General features: G+C 42.5%; 1 protein-coding gene across 2 annotated transcripts in view; it reads right to left on the bottom strand.

The window, feature by feature from the left end:
* Positions 1 to 20,422, bottom strand: part of sephs1 (selenophosphate synthetase 1) — a 59,667-nt gene that overhangs the window by 28,903 nt on the left and 10,342 nt on the right. For both annotated transcript variants that reach the window (XM_038811938.1, XM_038811936.1), the window contains exon 3: positions 4,061 to 4,164. In XM_038811938.1, coding sequence (XP_038667866.1) covers positions 4,061 to 4,164 — 104 coding nt within the window. The remainder of the gene's footprint in view (positions 1 to 4,060; positions 4,165 to 20,422) is intronic.

The following is a 20,422-nucleotide window of genomic DNA, read 5'->3' on the forward strand; positions in this document are numbered from 1 at the left end:
GCCTTGGGTGACTGTGTGTGGAAATTTGCATTTTCACCCCGTGTCTGCGTGGGTTGTCACCGGGTGCTCCAGTTTTCTCCCACAATCCAAAGATGTTCAGGTTAGGTGGATTGGTCATGCTAAAATCACCCCTTAAGTGTTCAACGGTTAGGTGGGGTTCACTTTCTTAGAGTTGATGCAGACTTGATGGGCCGAATGGTCTCCTTCTTCAATGTAGTCACCCTATGATTCCTATGAAGTACAGTGCACAGAATGGAAAACTGTGTCACAAGAATATGATGGGGGCAATTTTGAGCCCACACTCCCTGTGCACGGGACTGGCAATGTGGGTGTAAAATCCAGATTTTCCCCTCCCCTGCAATGGCATGAGGCTCACGCCCAGAAAGGTCGCGAACCTCAATTGAATAGATTTTAATGTGTTTAAATATTATTAACGGGCCCCCCACCACATGATCTCCCCCCCCCCCCCCCCCATCTCCTTCTGCAGGAGCAAAGATATGGGTGGCTACCCGTGTCAGGAGCATACCCTGGTGGGAGCCCAATGGGGGGGGGGGTTCATTTGTGTGTGTGTGGGGTGGTGGTGGTGTTTTTGGGGGGGGGGGGGGGGGGTTGCGGAATGGCAGCAATGACTGATGGGGTGAGGGGCAGAGAGCCCCCAATACCTCCGTGGCGGGGGCCGTTAAGTTTCATTGCTGATCAGGGTGCCGTTTAAAGATGGTGCCCAATCACTGTGGAGCCGGTTGCCAGCTCTATCAGGCCCTGCCCTGCCCTGCGTGACGGCGTAAACCGCATCCACTTTTTGTAATATGAAGATGCTCAATATCAAGAAAACAGAAGAGTTACTTGCCAATTTTCAGTCCTAGCATCACTTTGCCAAATTCTAGTAAGATTCCACCTGATGAACTTTGCGGACTTTGAAATAATTCCAATTAAGGGGCAATTTAGCGTGGCCAATCAACATACCCTGCACATCATTGAGTTGTGGGGATGAGATCCACGCAGACATAGGGGAGACACGATGCTTACTAGACAGTGACTGGGGGCCGGGTTTGAACCCGGGTCCTCGGTGCCATGAGGCAGCAGTGCTAACCACTGCGCCGCTGTGCCACCCTACTTTGCTAAAGTTAAGAGGACATCTTGGAGCCTTGGTACTTTTCATCCTGTTCAACCAACATCCCAAAAACCAACAGAATGCGGAACTACATAACCAAAACAAAATTTCCAAGTTAAATGCAATCATTAACTACATCAAGCATTGGTCAGACTACAGTGTAAGCATCTCATGTCAAGTTTTCATCAGGCCCACAGGAGACACAGTACCAGGGACAGTGCAGAAAATAACTTTAGACACTGATCCCTAAGACAGAAGTCTGAATTATGTGAAAGACTACAATTTGGATGTCCACAAACTGGAATTGTCTCCAACCGAATTCTTTCTCAAACCACCAGTATGGGGTTGATAATGCACAAAAGTCGATCAATAATTCATTTGAATCCTATTCCCAAAGCCTTTTTTGACGGATTACAGCCATATAAAATCATCAAGGTTGAACAATACCAGGCGGTTTCACACAAACGCGACATTCTAACATTTTTCAGACAACTGGTTTCAAAGTTTTTGACTACTGCAACTCAATCATAGTAGTAATAAATGATTCTGCACTTGGTGAGGTCTTACACCATAGAGGATAAACATATATGTCAAGCATACATCAATCAGTATTGCCAAATTAATTTGAAGAAAGCTGGAGGGGGCTAACAATATTGCAGCATTCTTACTAGACATGTTTGTTACCTACATTATTTTAGTCAAAAAATCTATAATACAGGAATTCAAACAAGTCTTTTCAAGGTTTTTAAAGGTGAAAAGCGACTGCAAATGACTTATAGTCAAAACTAAAACTGTATTTTTAATCAGAAAATGGTGGGTTCAATGTCTATATCAATCTTATATATACCCTGGCCAACCACTGTCCCGTCAGTCACTGCCAATTATTAGTGAAATGATGGAAGGCATCGTCAATGTGCACTTGCTGTTAATTGTATCAGTTGAAATTAAGTGCATTCAGGTGGCGGCCATTATTTGGATGGTTACTCAAGAGACACTAACACAGAAATGGAGTGGAGTCCTGAGATATATACCTGTAATGTTTCACTCCCAAAGTCTTTTCACCGTCTACAGTGCACATGCCAGAAGTATGATGGATTAACTCTCCACTTGCCTGGATGATTGCAATTCTAACAACATTCAAGAAGCTGAACACCATCCAAGACAAAGCGGCTCGCTTGATTGGCATCCATCTATCACTGTAATACTCATTCCTTCCACTACTGCTGAACCAAACAGTAAGTGAACATTACCACCTACAAGATATGCTGCAGCAACTCACCATGGTTCTTTCCAAAGCACCTATCAAAACTGTGTCCTCTACCACCTGGAAGGCAAGAACAGCAGGCCAATGGTAACAGCACCACCTCCAGGTTGCACACCATTCTTATATATAAAATTACAATTCCTTATTGCTTTTGGGTCAAAATCCTTTAACTTCCTACCTAAAGGCACTACAAGATCTATAAGTGATTCAAGATGGTGGCACACCACAGGCCTTCTCAAAGGCAATTAAGAATGGGCCATAGAGGTTTGTCATGCCAGAAAAGCCCACATTCAGTGATTAAAAATATAACCTAATGGATTTCCTGCAACATTATCGCATTTTGGGTTTTTGAGCGCACTGGTGATTTTTAGCTGCTAAATTAAAAGTCAACAAGAAGTAAATTACTTCTGTTCAATGGCAGACCTTCTTTAAAAAATTCATTTTGCTTGCATCCGTAAGAGCAGACGACATAGGAGCAGAATTATACCACTCGGCCCATCGAGTCTGCTCCGCCATTCAATCATGGCTGCTATTTTGCTCATCCCCATTCTCCTGCCTTCTCCCCATAACCCCTGATCCCCTTATGAATCAAGAACCTATCTATCTCTGTCTTAAAAGACACTCAGTCATTTGGCCTCCACAGCCTTCTGCGGCAAAGAGTTCCACAGATTCACCACACTCTGGCTAAAGAAATTCCTCCTCATCTCTGCTTTAAAGGATCATTCCTTTAGTCTGAGTGTGTGTGCTCTGCTTCTAGTTTTTCCTACAATTGGAAACATCCTTTTCACGTGCACTCCATCCAGGCCTCGCAGTATCCTGTAAGTTTCAATAAGACCCCCCCCCCCTTCATCCTTCTAAACTCCAACGAGTACAGACCCAGAGAGTCCTCAACCGCTCCTCATACGACAAGCTGTTCATTCCAGCGATCATTCTTGTGAACCTCCTCTGGACCCTTTCAAAGGCCAGCGGATCTTTCCTTAGATACGGGGCCCTAAACTGCTCACAATACTCCAAATGGGGTCTGACCAGAGCCTTATACAGCCTCAGAAGTACATCCTGGTCTTGTATTCTAGCCCTCTTGACATGAATGCTAACATTGCATTTGCCTTCCTAACTGCCGGCTGAACCTGCACGTTAACCTCACTTTATGCAACTCTTCAGAGCTCAAGTGTTAAGCTTTTTTAAAAAATGAATTCTGAACAGACCTGGACACGTCTAGCAGTTTTTCAAGTTGCATATAATCTTCAAAGGGTCAAAGCTTAAATAACTGCTGAATGAAATGCAGGTTAAATGTATTGCATTGCATGTGCATTCCCTTTCTACACAGAGCTGTCCCAGATAAAATTGTCGTATAAAATGTAGGGCTAGTTAAAATTGTCACATTTGATAACAAGGAGCTCGGGTGAGAAGTATTGTTTAAAAAGGCATTGTTTAAAAAACCATCTATTCACAGCAGGTATAAACAAAACATGGGTTGGTCATAATAATCACGGTGGTTAAAATGTTAAAATATAAGCACAAGTATGCGATGTCAAACGTCATTCGTTTTAGTCATGTGACTGGTTATTTTCAATCACATACAATATATTAATGGAAATAGGCAGCAAATGCCCGTTTTGTTTAACGAGTTACATAAATGCTTTTAATGCTACGTATTATATACAAATATATTAAAATTTTCTCACCATCATATAAGGGTCATCGACAATGGGATAAAAATAATCTGTAGTCTGAACCAGAGAAAGTCCACCATGTCTTAAGGGAATAACACATGTGTCCATCCCAATACCTATAAAATTAACAAAAGTATATTAAAAAGAACAAAAACATCTCAAAAGGAATATAACACAATATTCATGCTTTGAAGTAAAGCAAACATTTGCGGCAATCCAGTTCGACACAACTGCCTGAAGTTATTATGAAACATTGCACTTTACCTGGCAAAATAGAACTGTCATTAGACCATGAATTCCATCCTGTTGTATTCATAATAACTTGGAATTTTAGGAAAACATTTTTGGAACTATAACTTTGTGACGGACTTTTAGCATTTTTTAAATGAAACAAGATAGAAACGGATGTATCTTATACAACTTAGTGTGATACGATAAAACATGTAATACACCTCAAGCAGGATCATAGGGCAGCTATATAGTTATATACTTACACGTGTATCTATAGGTGTTGTTCACCACTTTAAATCCCAAAGTGCATTATAGCCAATGGAATATTCATGTTGTTTATTTAGGGAATGAGAGACAAATTGCACTCAAAAGCTCCACACAGATAAATCACTAGTTAATTTATACTCGTGAAAAATATTAAAATATTTTGTTTTATTTACATACCAATAACACGTTGAAACTTCTTACAAAGAGAACCCAGAAATGTTTTGGGGTGGGATGGCTTTGGATGTTACTTTAAATGTACAATTCAAATCTTTATGGAAAAATGTAGATGAATGTGCACCAGGTTATGTAAGGAAGCAGGAGATGTGGTTACTCAATAGCAATTGGATAATAAATTCATGACACTGTTCCTTAACGGTAGCACAAGTAGTTAGCACTATGGCTTCACAGCGCCAGGGTCCCAGGTTTGATTCCTGGCTTGGGTCACTGTCTGTGCGGAGTCTGCACGTTCTCCCTGTGTCTGCGTGGGTTTCCTCCGGGTGCTCCGGTTTCCTCCCACAAGTGCCAAAGACGTGCCGTTAAGTAATTTGGACATTCTGAACTCTCCCTCTGTGAAACTTCATTGCATGTTAATGTAAGTGTATTTGTGACAATAAAGATATTATTATAACTGGTAACATTAATACAAGGTCTGCAATGTGAAACAGTACGGCAAAAAGTCACAAAGCACCATGTTGCAAAATGCAAGTGATCTAACCATGGGGTGGCATGACTGCATTCTTCTTCAATTCCAGATCTTGGTCATATCACCTGTGCAAAGTAAACTGACAAATGGAAAGTTCTAGGGAAGGAGAGCAACCTATAAACGAGTAATGAATTTCAGAGTAACACCAACAGGATTAAGACCGGACCATTCTCTCACCCTCCAGGCCAAGAAATTAGTCAACTGAGAGTCGGAAAACTACAGCAAAGAGATAAAATAACTTGTATTAACAAACACAAAAGATGTTGCAATTTTGTACATTCCTGTTAAGTACTGTGAACCTACAAACTATTTATAATACTTACATCAATGTGTTGTTACCTGAAATTTAATCTGAAAGAGATCCCCATTATTGTTGAATTCAAATTAACATTAGACAAAAGTAAAGGGGTCTCTATTCAATTAAAGTTAAAATTAAAACTTTCAATTCATCATTAATTTCTAGATAGTTAGCTACTATCTTGCTCACTGGAAAAGGATCCTTCCTGTTTATTCCGTAGAGTAATCATAGAATTTACAGTGCAGAAGGAGGCCATTCAGCCCATCGGGTCTGCACCAGCCCTTGGAAAGAGCACCCACTTAAGCCCACGCTTCCACCCTATTCCCGTAACCCAGTAACCCCAACTATCCTTTTTAGACACGAAGGGCAATTTATCATAGCCAATCCACCTAACCTGCACATTTTTGGACTGCGGAAGGAAACCCGCGCACACATGGGGAGAACGTGCAGACTCCGCAGACAGTGACCCAAGCGGGAATCGAACCTGGGACCCTGGAGCTGTGAAGCAACTGTGCTAACCAGTATGCTACCATACTGCCCTTATTGTGCTGTCCATGTATTCCCTTATTTCCCCTTTCTTTTATTTTCTTATTCTTATTTTGATCCATGGGTAATTAATGGACATGTTACTTTAAGGCAAGCAGCCTATATGTTTAATTCAAGTAGCAGAACCCAGTCGGTACAGAGTTTAAAGAGGATTTCAGTCTTTTCGGCACCAAAGAGAGAGATGAGTTGGGACTTTGTTTGATTTGGCTGGTGTCCAATGAATTGGCCCCAAATGCTGTGCTCTGCCCAGTAACATGTGGTGATTGGATCGTATTCCACCAGAATGCTTTTCAGATTTGCAAGGTTTCAGTTTGACTTCTGGCAGCCGAAAAACAAGAATCTCGTGTTTTTCTCCAGAAAGGCTATGTTTCTGAACTGGCAGAGCCTGGATGAATCTATTTCCAGGAAAACCATTACAGGCAAGCAAAGTCCAGAACTGACCAACTCTCTCTCCAGAAAAGCACAGGCAGAACCGACCAACTTTCTCTCCAGAAAGATAGAGGCCCTTATACAAACCACAAAGTGAAAGCAAAGTTTGGGATGAAATAAGATGCCTCCCCGGAAAGCGTGTGTAATGCATTTCTAAACTCCAGAAAACCTGAATGAATCTAGAGAAGATTACAGGCTGCAAGCCAAAGACATTAACCTGAAAGCATGCTGTGAAGAAAAGGGTGCTAAGAGCTACAGAGGGTGGATGACAACAGGGGCCTGAGAGCGACAGTCGACAACCTTGAGAACAGGTCGAGGCAGCAGAACATCAGGATTGTGGGGCTGCCTGACGGGGTGGAGGGTACACGGACAACTGAATACTTAAGAGTTCATGTTCAATACGTTGATGAGGGAGAAGAGGTTCAGGGACCCCCTATTGAGCTGGATCGAGCGCACCGGTTGCTTTAGGCGAAGCCACGGGCAAATGAACCACCGCAAGTGGTGATTATGTGCTTTCACAGCTATTGGTCGAAGGAGAGGGCCCTAAGGTGGTCCAAAGAGAATCAGGAGCTGGAGTGTGTATCTGCATTTATCAAGACATTGCAGCGGAACTGGCAAGAAGGCCGGCAGCCTTTAAAAGTGGCAAGTCGGCGCTTTACAAGAGTGGGAGACGGGTTGGCATCGGTAGTCCGGTGAGGCAGAGGGTGACGCACAAGGATAAAGACCACTTATTTGAGACGGCGGAAAAAGCGGAGGCATTTATTGAAGCTGAAGCTCTTCGACTGAAGGCGCTTTTTGAACTTAGTTGATAATTTATACAGGGACATTGTAGCAGTAACACTATGTATGCACAGTTTTTGTTTCCTTTCCCACTTTCTTCGCATGTTTGTACAGAGTTGGTGACAATTGAAATTGATACAGGTTGGCTTGAGGGGTTATTTCCTTTTGTTACATATTTGTTTGGGTTCTTTGTAGCAAGGGGGAGCGGGGTTGCAGTGTCGGGCAGTTCTGGATGGTGAACGTGCGGGATGTTTCTTTTTGGTTTCGGATAGGAGTTTGGCTTTTGTGTTGATTGGTTTATTTGGGTAGGGTGGGCTTTGGTGGGACCTGTTTAGGCAGGTGTTGTTAAGGATGTGAATGGCCCGGCTCTGGGTCACTGTCCGTGTGGAGTTTGCATATTCTCACCGTGTTTGCGTGGGTTTCGCCCCCACAACCCTGTTGTGGGGCTGTTTAGCACACTGGGCTAACTCGCTGGCTTTGAAAGCAGACCAAGCAGGCCAGCAACACGGTTCGATTCCCGTAACAGCCTCCCCGAACAGGCGCCGGAATGTGGCGACTAGGGGCTTTTCACAGTGACTTCATTGAAGTCTACTCGTGACAATAAGCGATTTTCATTTTTTATTTCATTTCATTTCACAACCCAAAGATGTGCAGGGTAGGTGGATTGTCCATGTTAACTAGCCCTTTAATTGGAAAAAATGAATTGGGCATTCTAAATTTTTTTAAAAGGATGTGAATGGCAGGGGGGAAAGAAGGTGGAGGAAAGGCGCAGTAGTTTCAGAGGACGTTGAAGCGAAGTCTTGTCCCCTCGGGGCCATATTTAGGGTATCGGACCTGCTGGAGTTGCAGATTGGGGCAGGGGCTAATGTCTAGCCATCGCCTCGCTGATAGGTTGGAGATCAGTATCTCTACCCAGCTCCCCAGTATGGCAGGATGGAGATTTTGTATTTTGAGATAGTTATGTACACCGCAAGGTGCACAATTCAAGGGTTTTACCAAAGACGGCAGCCATTCATTTTGTACTTTAAGCATCTGGTCACCGATAGTTGTTTTGGGCAGGGGGCGGTTGTTGGTGCCTGGTTTTTTTATGTACAGAATTTGAAAAAGCTCAATAAAAATATATATTTTTTAAATATATAAACCAACAGAACAATCAAACATTGTTAAAACAGAAAATGGCAATGTTTGCACTAAGGTAACCGCAACAACCCCGAAGGGAAAAAAGAACAAGTGCCCCCCCCCCCCCAAACAAGCTGCTGGCCTCAAATGGGTCCTTAAAGATGGCCATGAACTGCTCCCATCTGGAGCAGGACCCTTCCTTCAACCCCTGATGACATATTTAATTTTTTCTAGCATAGGAATTCTGCCAAGTTCGCCAGTCAGTCTGAGGCCCTATGGTGGTGGTGCCCATCTCCATCCAAGCAAAATTCGATGTACCAGGTGAGGCACCTCAAATACTGCCACCAACGGACATGGTTCCATCCTAAACCCCCACAATCTCAGACATGGTCTCGAAGAATAAGGTCCAGAAGCCGATCCATTTTGGGCAAGACTAGAACATGTGGGAGTGGTTCGCCGACTCCCTTAGGCACCTTTCTCACCTATCCTCCACCTCAGGGAAGAATTCACTAATATGTGCTCTATTATTATTAGTCAGGTGTGCCCGATGTACCAACTTAAGTTGTTTCAGGTTCAGCCTGGTGCAAGAACAGGTGGCATTCACTCTGTAAAACATCTCACTCTAGAGCACTCCCTCTAGTTAGAGCTCCAATTTCTCCTCCCACTTCCTCTTTGTTTTGTCCAACAGGGCCCATACCTCCTCCACCCATATATATTTGATATCCTCCCTGTTCCCAATTCATCCTGAGATAACTCTCATCCAGTAGTGTAGGTTTCGGCAACCGGGGGAATGCAGAGACCCTTTGCAAAGAATGACATGCAATATCTGAACGTGCTCCCTCTAGGGAGTTGAAATTTCTCCATTAACTCCAGACTCTCAGTGATGCCACCACCACTGGGCTAGTGGCAAACCTGGCCAGCAAGAACAGAAGAGGGCAGTATCCAGCGCCTGCGAGGAATACCCTACACACGAGGCCTCCTCCACCTGCACCAACCCCGGCTCCCCAACCCACCCTGCACCCTTTCAGTAGTAAACTAGTAATGATGCATCTAAGCTAAGGGGGCCTCTTTAGAACCATAGAATAGAACATAGAATTCCTACAGCGCAGGAGGAAGCTATTCGGGCCATCGAGTCTGCACTGACCCTCTGAAAGAATACCCTAACTAGGCTCATTTCTTTGCCCTATCCCTGTAACCCTATCTAATCTACACATCTTTGGACACTAATAGGCAATTTGGCATGGCCAATTCACCTAAGATGCACATCTTTGGACTGTGGGAGGAAACCCCCGCAGACACAGGGAGAATGTGCAAACTCCATACAGTCACCCAAAGCTGGAATTAAACCCTGGTCCCTGGCACCGTGAGGCAGCACTGCTAACCACTGTAACGCCCATGGTGCAGAGGTCCCAGGAAATCACATACCACGCCATTATTTCTTAGTATCTGTGTGGCTACCCTGCTACTTCTGCCACTGAAACAGTTAACGATTAATCAATGGTAATTACGAATTTGTTGAATTAACATTACTACAATCCCCAGTACCATTTAGGCCATTGCATAGTGGTGCCACTGGGCTCGTTGTTTGGTATTATTACAGGAATCAATGTTCGTGCAAAACGTGCAGGGTTTTTAAAAAAAGTTGATGATTTTAACAAGCATCTTCCAGTAAGTACATTAAAAGTAAATTATGCGATTAACATTACAAATATTTTTGTTGTGATTTATTTCTGAATATTTGCAAAGTCTGGGAAAGCTAACAACAATAGTCATTGCCATACTTTATACACCATTTTCTTTACCATGATTCAAAGCACCATGGCCAATTTGACTAAAATAAATATATATGTTTTCCATTCACTGATTTACTCATTAATTGCTTTTAGCCCACAACTTGTGACTGTATATAAAGTAGTTCAGGTGGATTATTGAAATCTGTCGGGTATGGATCTGATTTAGAATGCCTATTTGTCAGAACTGAATGCTAGTCGTACAGGATTACTTTATTAAATGTACCATTTATCTTGCAATATGAATGAAAGGTAACTAAATTTTTAAAATTAAATTCTAAATGAAACATTCTCCAGCATATGAACCATCAAAATCCAGGTCAGGTTGCAGTGATTAAACTAAATTATTTGGTGGTAAACAGCTGAACTTTAAAGTACTTGAAGCAAAAACAGAAAATACTGGATAATCTCAGTAGGTCTGACAGCATCTGTGGAGAGAGAAGGGAGCTAACATTTTAAGTCTGGATGACTCTTTGTTAATGCTTTGACAAAAAGTCATCCAGAATCAAAACTTTAGCTTCCTTCTCTCTTCACAGATCTGCTGAGATTGTTCCGTAGTTTCTGTTTTTGTTTCGGATTCCAGTATCCACAAAGTACTTGATACTGACAGTGTCCAAGATAGAAATATATACCCTATTCCACAGGACTGATATTCCTGCACAGATAAATTTCTATTCCCCAAACTACCAAAATCTTAGCCATTCTTAATTCATGGAAATAATTTTCTGACTTTGATCCAAGATAAAATAATTGTAAACCCCATCAGGGATAAATAAAGTGTTCAAGAATCCAAAGATTGATTGAGCTACATACTGATGTAGTTCATTTGATGCATAACAAATACTTTAAATAGTTATATATGGCAGATAAATATACTTAGAATTGGCAGCATATTTAAGATGCAGCTTAGTTTTATTAGTAATTAAGCAGTACAGGTTCCAAAACTAATGTAATTCTCAGATTTTATAATCTTCTACAAACTCACTTAATTTCACTTCTGTTGTCAATAATATATTTTACACACAATTTCATTAAACTAAATAGCTAAACAGACTGAGTATTACTTAGTTATTAAAAAAATGATTTGCGTCATTCAATACAAGGGGTGAAGTACAAGGGGAGAAAGCCTCGAGTTTTTTTTCACTTAATGAAATTACAAAGCGGAATTTCATTAACAGAAAAACCAAACAAAACAAAATTGGACATCATGGGAATAACAGAGTTATGAATTTTAGCAGCAACTTTACATCATATAACTGGAGCATAATGTTATCTGCAGTTTCCAAGAAAAAACAATATCAGAAACTCACAATGTGAATGTCTCTGGTTACAGACCGCTTCAATTTATGTGAATGAAACAGTCTTTTATCAGGCTGCACTAAATGAACATAGTTTTTTAAGCAAGCTAAGAATTTGTGCGAGGGAGTTAATCCATAATACAAACCTACAGCTTACGCAAGAACCCCCCCCTCCTTCCTTCCCCCCTCCCCTCCTTTCCCCCTCTCCCTCCCCCCTCTCCGCCCTCCTTCCCCCCCTCCCCCTCCTTCTCCCCCCTCCTCCTCCTCCCCTCCCCCTCCCCTCCTCCTCCTCCCCTCCCCTCCTCCTTCCCCCCTTCCCCCTCCCTCCCCCCTCCCGCTCCTCCTTCCCTCCTCTCCTTCCCCCCTCCCTCCCCCTCCTTCCTCCCCCCCTCCCGCTCCTCCTTCCCTCCTCTCCTTCCCCCCTCCCCTCCCCTCCCCCTCCCTTCCCCCCTCTCCTTCCCCCCCTTCCTCCCCCCTCCCTTTCCCCCCTTCCCCATTGATATCCTTCAATTATATCAACTTTATAAAGGGCAGAGGCAAGAAGATATCACTAGGTGAGCAAAATGTGACATCAATAGTTAAGAAAACAGGTAAAAGACTGCACTTCATGAGACCATTAACCATTCAACAGAATTGGTTTTCGTATGAAACTTTTGGGAGTCCAGATAAACAACAGTTCTCTGGGGAATGGTAGTTTTCTGGTATCTAAAGGCAATTCATCTATTTCAATATAAAAACTGTTTAACTTTTTCAGTCCTCCGAGTCGAATGCAACGCCAGGGGAAAAGAACAACGGCATTTATATAACTCCTTTATTCTAAGGTGCCTCACCGCAATGTAATCAAAACAAATTTGAACTGAGCCACTAGATATATTAGGACAGGTGAGCAAAAACTTAATTTTTGAGTATCTTGACGGATGAGAGGTAGAAAGACACAGCCATCAAGCATGGAGCAATTTTTAAAAGGGAGTACACTAGAAACCAGAATTAAACGAGTATAGGGTTGTAACAGGAGGGCACACGGGCTGGACAAGGTTACAGAGATAAGGAGGGGCAAAGCCATGGAGAGACTTGAAAATGAGGATAAGAATTTTAAAATCTAGATGTGCTGGTAAGGGAGCCAGTGTAGGTCAGTGACCAAAGCAGTGACATAGACAGAGAATATACCGTGCAGGAGGCCATTCAGCCCATCGAGTCTGCACAGGCCCTTGGAAAGAGCATCCTACCCAAGCCCACACCTCCACCCTATCCCCGTAACCCACTTAACCTTTTTTAAGACACTACGGGCAATTTAGTATGGCCAATCCACCTAACCGGCACATCTTTGGACTGTGGGAGGAAACCGGAGGATCCGTAGAAGACCAGATGAACAGGAATTGGTGTAAATATGGATAAGAATGGGAGAGTTCTGGATGGGTTTATGCTTACAAAAAAGTGAAGGTCACCAGAACAACACTGGAGGAACCACTGCCAAAGGCATGGTTTTGAATGTCAGCATATGACCTGATGAGATGGACAATACAATGATGTGGAAATAGACGGTTTTCGTGATGGGGTCAGATGGTGGTCATAAAGCGAAATAATGGGCAGCACGGTGGCCTAGTGGTTAGCACAACCGCCTCACGGCGCTGAGGTCCCAGGTTCGATACCGGCTCTGGGTCACTGTCCGTGTGGAGTTTGCACATTCTCCCCGTGTCTGCGTGGGTTTCGCCCCCACAACCCAAAAATGTGCAGAGTAGGTGGATTGGCCACGCTAAATTGCCCCTTAATTGGAAAAAATAATTGGGTAATCTAAATTTATAAAAAAAATTTAAAAATAAAAAAATAAAGCGAAATAAGACACCCATGTTGCCCGTGGCAGTGGCCAGCGAATAGAGTTGTAACACAAAGGGCAGCACAGTGGCGTAGTGGTTAGCACTGGGACTTCGGCGCTGAGGACCCGGGTTCGAATCTCGGCCCTGGGTCACCGTCCGTGTGGAATTTGCACATTCTCCTAGTGTCTGCGTGGCTTTCACCCCCACAACCCAAAGATGTGCTGGTTAGGTGGATTTGCCATGCTAAATTGCCCCTTAATTGGAAAAAAAATATTTGGGTACTCTAAATTTATTTTAAAAAAATTACTGACACAACTATAATTTACTGTTCAGCAATCACTGATAAGCAAGGCTTTTGTTAAGGACCAAAGAAACAATTTTTTCGTCAATAATCTATGGTATCTTCCATCAAGAAGGTAGCCAGGATTTGAAACTTCTCACATCTGCACAGGGCTGCTTTGCATCTGAGAAATCCATTATTTTGAAAAAGATTCAGGTCTCTCCAGTAACTTAACAGAAGTTATATATGATACAGAGAATCACGTGCAAGCAATGCTTATTCATAATCACAATCCTGTCTAAAGAATAGGAATAACTAATAATATTTAAGTCAAAGGGTAGCAGCGGTGTACATACTTGGAAGAACAATATACTTCTTAAAGACTGTACAATTTATAAATATTTTTAAAAAATAAACTTACTAAAGTATGATTAATTTACAGTGCAACCCATGTATCGCTGCTTCCCGTTTAGCACCCAAAAAAGATCAACCCAACTTCACTCTATCCACAACACTACATAAAAGCAAAATATTGCATATGACACTAAAGCAGGGGATTGGGAACCTGAATTGTAGCTCCAGTACACAAGAAGCTGAGAGTAGTGAGGTCATGAGTAAGGTTTCAAAGTTGCAGGAGTGTACCGGCAGGAAGGAAGGTGGTCTAAAGTGCATCTACTTCAATGCCAGGAGCATCCGGAATAAGGTGGGTGAGCTTGCGGCATGGGTTAGTACCTGGGACTTCGATGTTGTGGCCATTTCGGAGACATGGATAGAGCAGGGCGAGGAATGGTTGTTGCAGGTGCCGGGGTTTAGATATTTCAGTAAGTTCAGGGAAGGTGGTAAGAGAGGGGGAGGGGTGGCATTGTTAGTCAAGGACAGTATTACGGTGGCTGAGAGGACATTTGATGAGGACTCGAATACTGAGGTAGTATGGGCTGAGTTAAGAAACAGGAAAGAGAAGTCACCCTGTTAGGGCTTTTCTATAGGCCTCCGAAAAGTTCCAGAGATGTAGAGGAAAGGATTACAAAGATGATTCTGGATAGGAGCGAAAATAACAAGGTAGTTGTTATGGGGGACTTTAACTTTCCAAATATTGACTGGAAACACTATAGTTCGAGTACTTTAGATGGATCCGCTTTTGTCCAATGTGTGCATGAGGGTTTCCTGATGCAGTATGTAGATAGGCCAACAAGAGGCGAGGCCGTATTGGATTTGGTACTGGGTAATAAACCAGGACAGGTGTTAGATTTGGAGGTAGGTGAGCATTTTGGTGATAGTGACCACAATTCGATTACGTTTACTTTAGCGATGGAAAGGGATAGGTATAAACCGCAGGGCAAGAGTTATTGCTGGGGCAAAGGCAATTATGATGCGATGAGGCAAGGCTTAGGATGCATCGCCTGGAGAGGAAAACTGCAGGGGATGGACACAATGGAAATGTGGAGCATGTTCAAGGAACAGCTACTGCGTGTCCTTGATAAGTATGTACCTGTTAGGCAGGGAGGAAGTGGTCGAGTGAGGGAACCATGGGTTACTAAAGCAGTTGAATCACTTGTCAAGAGGAAGAAGGAGGCTTATGTGAAGATGAGACGTGATGGTTCAGTTGGGTCGCTTGAGAGTTACAAGTTAGCTAGGAAGGCTCGAAAGAGAGAGCTAAGAAGAGCCAAGCGAGGACATGAGAAGTCTTTGGCAGGTAGGATCAAGGATAACCCTAAAGCTTTCTATAGGTATGTCAGGAATAAAAGAATGACTAAGGTAAGAGTAGGGCCAGTCAAGGACAGTAGTGGGAAGTTGTGCGTAGAGTCCGAGGAGATAGGAGAGGTGCTAAATGAGTATTTTTCGTCAGTATTCACACAGGAAAAAGACAAAGTTGTCGAGGAGAATACTGAGATACAGGCTACTAGACTAGAAGGGCTTGAGGTTCATAAGGAGGAGGTGTTAGCGATTCTGGAAAGTGTGGAAATAGACAAGTCCCCTGGGCCGGATGGGATTTATCCTAGGATTCTCTGGGAAGCTAGGGAGGAGATTGCTGAGCCTTTGGCTTGGGTCTTTAAGTCATCTTTGTCTACAGGAATAGTGCCAGAGGGCTGGAGGATAGCAAATGTTGTCCCCTTGTACAAGGGGAGTAGAGATAACCTCGGTAACTATAGACCTGTGAGCCTTACTTCTGTTGTGGGAAAAGTCTTGGAAAGGTTTATAAGAGATAGCATGTATAATCATCAGGAAAGGAATAATTTGATTAGAGATAGTCAACATGGTTTTGTGAAGGGTAGGTCGTGCCTCACAAACCTCATTGAGTTCTTCGAGAAGGTGACCAAACAGGTGGATGAGGGTAAAGCAGTTGATGTGGTGTATATGGATTTCAGTAAAGCATTTGATAAGGTTCCCCACGGTAGGCTATTGCAGAAAATACAGAGGCATGGGATTCAGGGTGATTTAGCAGTTTGGATCAGAAATTGGCTAGCTGATAGAAGACAAAGAGTGGTGGTTGATGGGAAATGCTCTGACTGGTGTCCAGTTACTAGTGGTGTGCCACAAGGATCTGTTTTGGGGCCGTTGCTGTTTGTCATTTTTATAAATGACCTGAAGGAGGGCATAGAAGGATGGGTGAGTAAATTTGCAGATGACACTAAAGTCGGTGGAGTTGTGGACAGTGCAGAAGGATGTTACAAGTTACAGCGGGACATAGATAGGCTGCAGAGCTGGGCTGACAGGTGGCAAATGGAGTTTAATGCAGAAAAGTGTGAGGTGATTCATTTTGGAAGGAATAACAGGAAGGCAGAGTACTGGGCTAATGGTAAGATTCTTGGTAGTGTGGACAAGCAGAGAGATCTCGGTGTCCATGTCCATAGATCCCTGAAAGTTGCCACCCAGGTTGAGAGGGTTGTTAAGAAGGCGTACGGTGTGTTAGCTTTTATTGGTAGAGGAATTGAGTTTCGGAGCCATGAGGTCATGTTGCAGTTGTACAAAACTCTGGTGCGGCCACATTTGGAGTATTGTGTGCAGTTCTGGTCGCCACATTATAGGAAGGATGTGGAAGCATTGGAAAGGGTACAGAGGATATTTACAAGAATGTTGCCTGGTATGGAGGGAAGATCATATGAGGAAAGGCTGAAGGACTTGAGGCTGTTTTCGTTAGAGAGAAGAAGGTTAAGAGGGGACTTAATTGAGGCATACAAGATGATCAGAGGATTAGATAGAGTGGACATCGAGAGCCTTTTTCCTCGGATGGTGATGTCCAGCATGAGGGGACATAGCTTTAAATTGAGGGGAGATAGATATAGGACAGATGTCAGAGGCAGGTTCTTTACTCAGAGAGTAGTAAGGGCGTGGAATGCACTGCCTGCAACAGTAGTGGACTCGCCAACACTAAACGCATTCAAATGGTCATTGGATAGGCATATGGATGATAAGGGAATAGTGTAGAGGGACTTTAGAAGGGTTTCACAGGACGGTGCAACATCGTGGGCCGAAGGGCCTGTACTGCGCTGTAATGTTCTATGTTCTCAAAGAAACTTAAAAAACGCTGAAGTGCTCAGGATGTCAAGCATCATTCGTGCAGAGAAACAGAGGTAACTTTTCAGGTCCATTCTGATTAAAGGTCATGCACCAGAAACATTAAAACGGTTTCTCTCTCAACAGATGCTGTCAATCCTGCTACGTTTTTCAGCATTTTCGGTTTTATTTCATTCCAATCTAGTTTGCAATGGTGCATAAAATATATGCTAATCTAACATCTTTCTGGCCAATTTAAATAAGGCCTTTTCCAATCAGAATAGCACCACATGCTTCCACGGCAATCAATTTCACAACAATGAATCTGCTTCAACTTACAGAATGACCTGAATGTACCTAAATTTATCAACATCCTGGGGGTTATCATTGACCAGAAACTGAACTGAACTAGCCATATAAATACTGTGGCGACAAGAACAAGACAGAGGCTAAGAATCCTGCAGCAAGTGACTCACCTCCTAACTCCCAAAACTCTGTCCACCATCCACAAGGCACAAGTTAGGAGGAGTGTAATGGAATAATCTCCACTTGCCTGGATGAGTGCAGCTCCAAGGACAGTCAAGAAGCTCACCACCATCCAAGACAAAGCAGCCCTCTTGATTGACATCCCTTCCACAAACATTCATGCCCTCCACCACCGACAGCGGCAGCCGCATGTACCATCTACAAGATTAACTTCAGGAGCTCAGCAGGGTCCCTTTGGCAGCACTTCCAAACCCGCTACCATCTGGAATTACAAAATACCTGGGTTCACCACCACCTGGAGAGTCCTTTCCAAGTCACTCACCATCCTGACTTGAAAATATATCACCGTTCCTTCATTGTTACTGGGTCAAAATCCTGGAACTCCCTCGCTAACAGCATCATAGGTGCACCTACATCTCAGGGACTGTCGGTGGTTCAAGGAGGAAGCTCACCACCACCTTCTGAAGGACAAGAAATTCTGGCCTAGCCCGCGACATCTACATGCCATAAATTTTTTTTTTTTAAATAATGAAACCCATTAAACCACTTGTGTGAAATTATTGATCTCTGATCAGAACTGCGGTAACACCTCCAACGGATCCTGTAAAATCAATAGCCCATTGGAAAAATAATCTAGAATCTTAATTAAAAGATCAGGAGCTAATTTTCAGTACAGCCCAGATCTAAACAGTAAAATGTAGAGGAAGATGTTTTAAATGGACCAAGAAAGCAGTTACTTTAAATTAATGTTATATAATCCCAAAAAGAGGTATTGACGGTAACTCATTCCAAATATACACGGCATCCTACAGCCAATAACTATGTTTGAGTAATGTTCAACATCAGAAAAAAAATCCATCCACTTATTTACATGTTTGGTTCCACCTCAAATTATTTTTGTGACTGCAACAATGTAAACAAACACTTTCAAGCTACAACAGGGAAAGGCATAAACTAATTTACAAGTTTCTATATACAGTCTGACATTTAACTTCACACATCATTTACAAGGATAGATGGGGCTGCTATAAACAATTGCTAGAAAACATTTTTTCTTCCTCTCCATCAATTTCTGATGGCACCAACTGGTGTCAGATTATAGTTCCCTGAGAAGCCGCAACTTTAGCATTGCTGCATACAGCAAACAGCAGGGGCTGTTTAGCACAGGGCTAAATCGCTGGCTTTGAAAGCAGACCCAGGCAGGCCAGCAGCACAGTTCGATTCCCGTATCAGCCTCCCCGAACAGGCGCCAGAATGTGGCGACTAGGGGCTTTTCACAGTAACTTCATTTGTAGCCTACTTGTGACAATAAGCGATTTTCATTTCATAGCTATTTTTTATGCAAGGCTGGGCAGAGAGTGGCGAAAGGGAGAGTGACATTAAGAAATAGGAGTGAGAAAATGAACAAAAGTTAATGGAAAAAAGCAAGAAAAGTGCAGACGTCTTAATTATTTGGCTTTTTGGTTATCTATTGTGATGTTGATGTTTTATCCACTGCTCATGCTTTGGTGCTGTGTGTGCCCTAAGTAAAAGCTAGGCTAAATATTTCAAGATCCACTCACCTTTCAGAATCAGTTGTGCTCAGTTCAAATATATATTGATTGGCAGCCATTAATTCTGCCGATTACAAGTGCTGGAATCAAAAGCAAAGATCGATTCCATGCCATAAATTCCTCTTAATGTGGACGAAGTTCAAAACATATTTCAAAGTTATTAATGCCAAAAATCATTAAAAGAAAGGGTACTCTGACAAATTAAAAGAATGCATTTTCGGACTCAACAAAAATAAATGCACCAATTTTTAAATACTTCATTAGAGTAGCAGACTATACTCATTTAAACTGAAATGTCAAACATTTATAGTAATTTAGTTACATATGTTTGCTTATGGCATTTGATCAGCTATTACTATAACTTACGTTTGGCATAAGGCACAAGTTAAATGTTAAGAAAAGGCAGTCTTAGAGACCGTGTAATTTCCCAAGACCTGTCACCTGTCTCATGGTTACTGCACAACATTTGCAGAAAATTGTACAAAACTTTTTTTAAATTGGAAACAAGATAAATGTAGCTAGTCATGCACTTTGCAGGAAATCTTGATCGATGCTCAAGTTTATTTGTTCATATTCTTTTCTAGGCACTTTTGTAAATTAAGAATGACTGAATCATAAGAGCAAATTATTAGTAATAACCAATAAATATTGAACATCTCTATTTGATGGAGCAAGAGCTTCACCAATTGGACATGCAATCTTGTTGGAAGTTTGAGATATAAAAGGAGGGCCTAAATTCAATTCTGACAACTAGAGAACACTAAATGACAAGATAGTCATCACCCAATTTTCATGAACTAATGGTTACAAACAAATAACCCAAAAACGAACGTTTTTATTCAGTTACACTACAGCTGTATCACTGATGCAATATAGTTCCCCTTATAACTATTGTTAAACCCAATCTGGCCATCTGGACTTCCTGGACAAGAACGCCCGCACACTGCTTCATTCCAAAGCAGTCAGATCTTTTAATTCCAAGTTTATATTTCAGAAGCATTTTATTTTTGAACTATATTGTTTGTTCTTGGACTGTGGGCAATAGGGACAGGACAGTATTTATTGGGTACACTGAGCATAGGAACAAACCACAGTGTAGAAGGAAAGTCAGATGTAGGCCAGAAAAGATTGAAAATTACCATCTCCGAAAACAATCCGGCAGTTTTCTACTGTTAGTCCACAAGTTGACAGATGTTTTTGAATTGAGTTTCACAACCTGCCACCAACATTAAACTTGCAAAGCAAATGCATTCCTGGATTTGATTCTGTATTGTGGTTGTCAGCC

The sequence above is a fragment of the Scyliorhinus canicula genome, chromosome 11 (assembly GCF_902713615.1).
Source record: "Scyliorhinus canicula chromosome 11, sScyCan1.1, whole genome shotgun sequence".
NCBI lineage: Eukaryota > Metazoa > Chordata > Chondrichthyes > Carcharhiniformes > Scyliorhinidae > Scyliorhinus > Scyliorhinus canicula.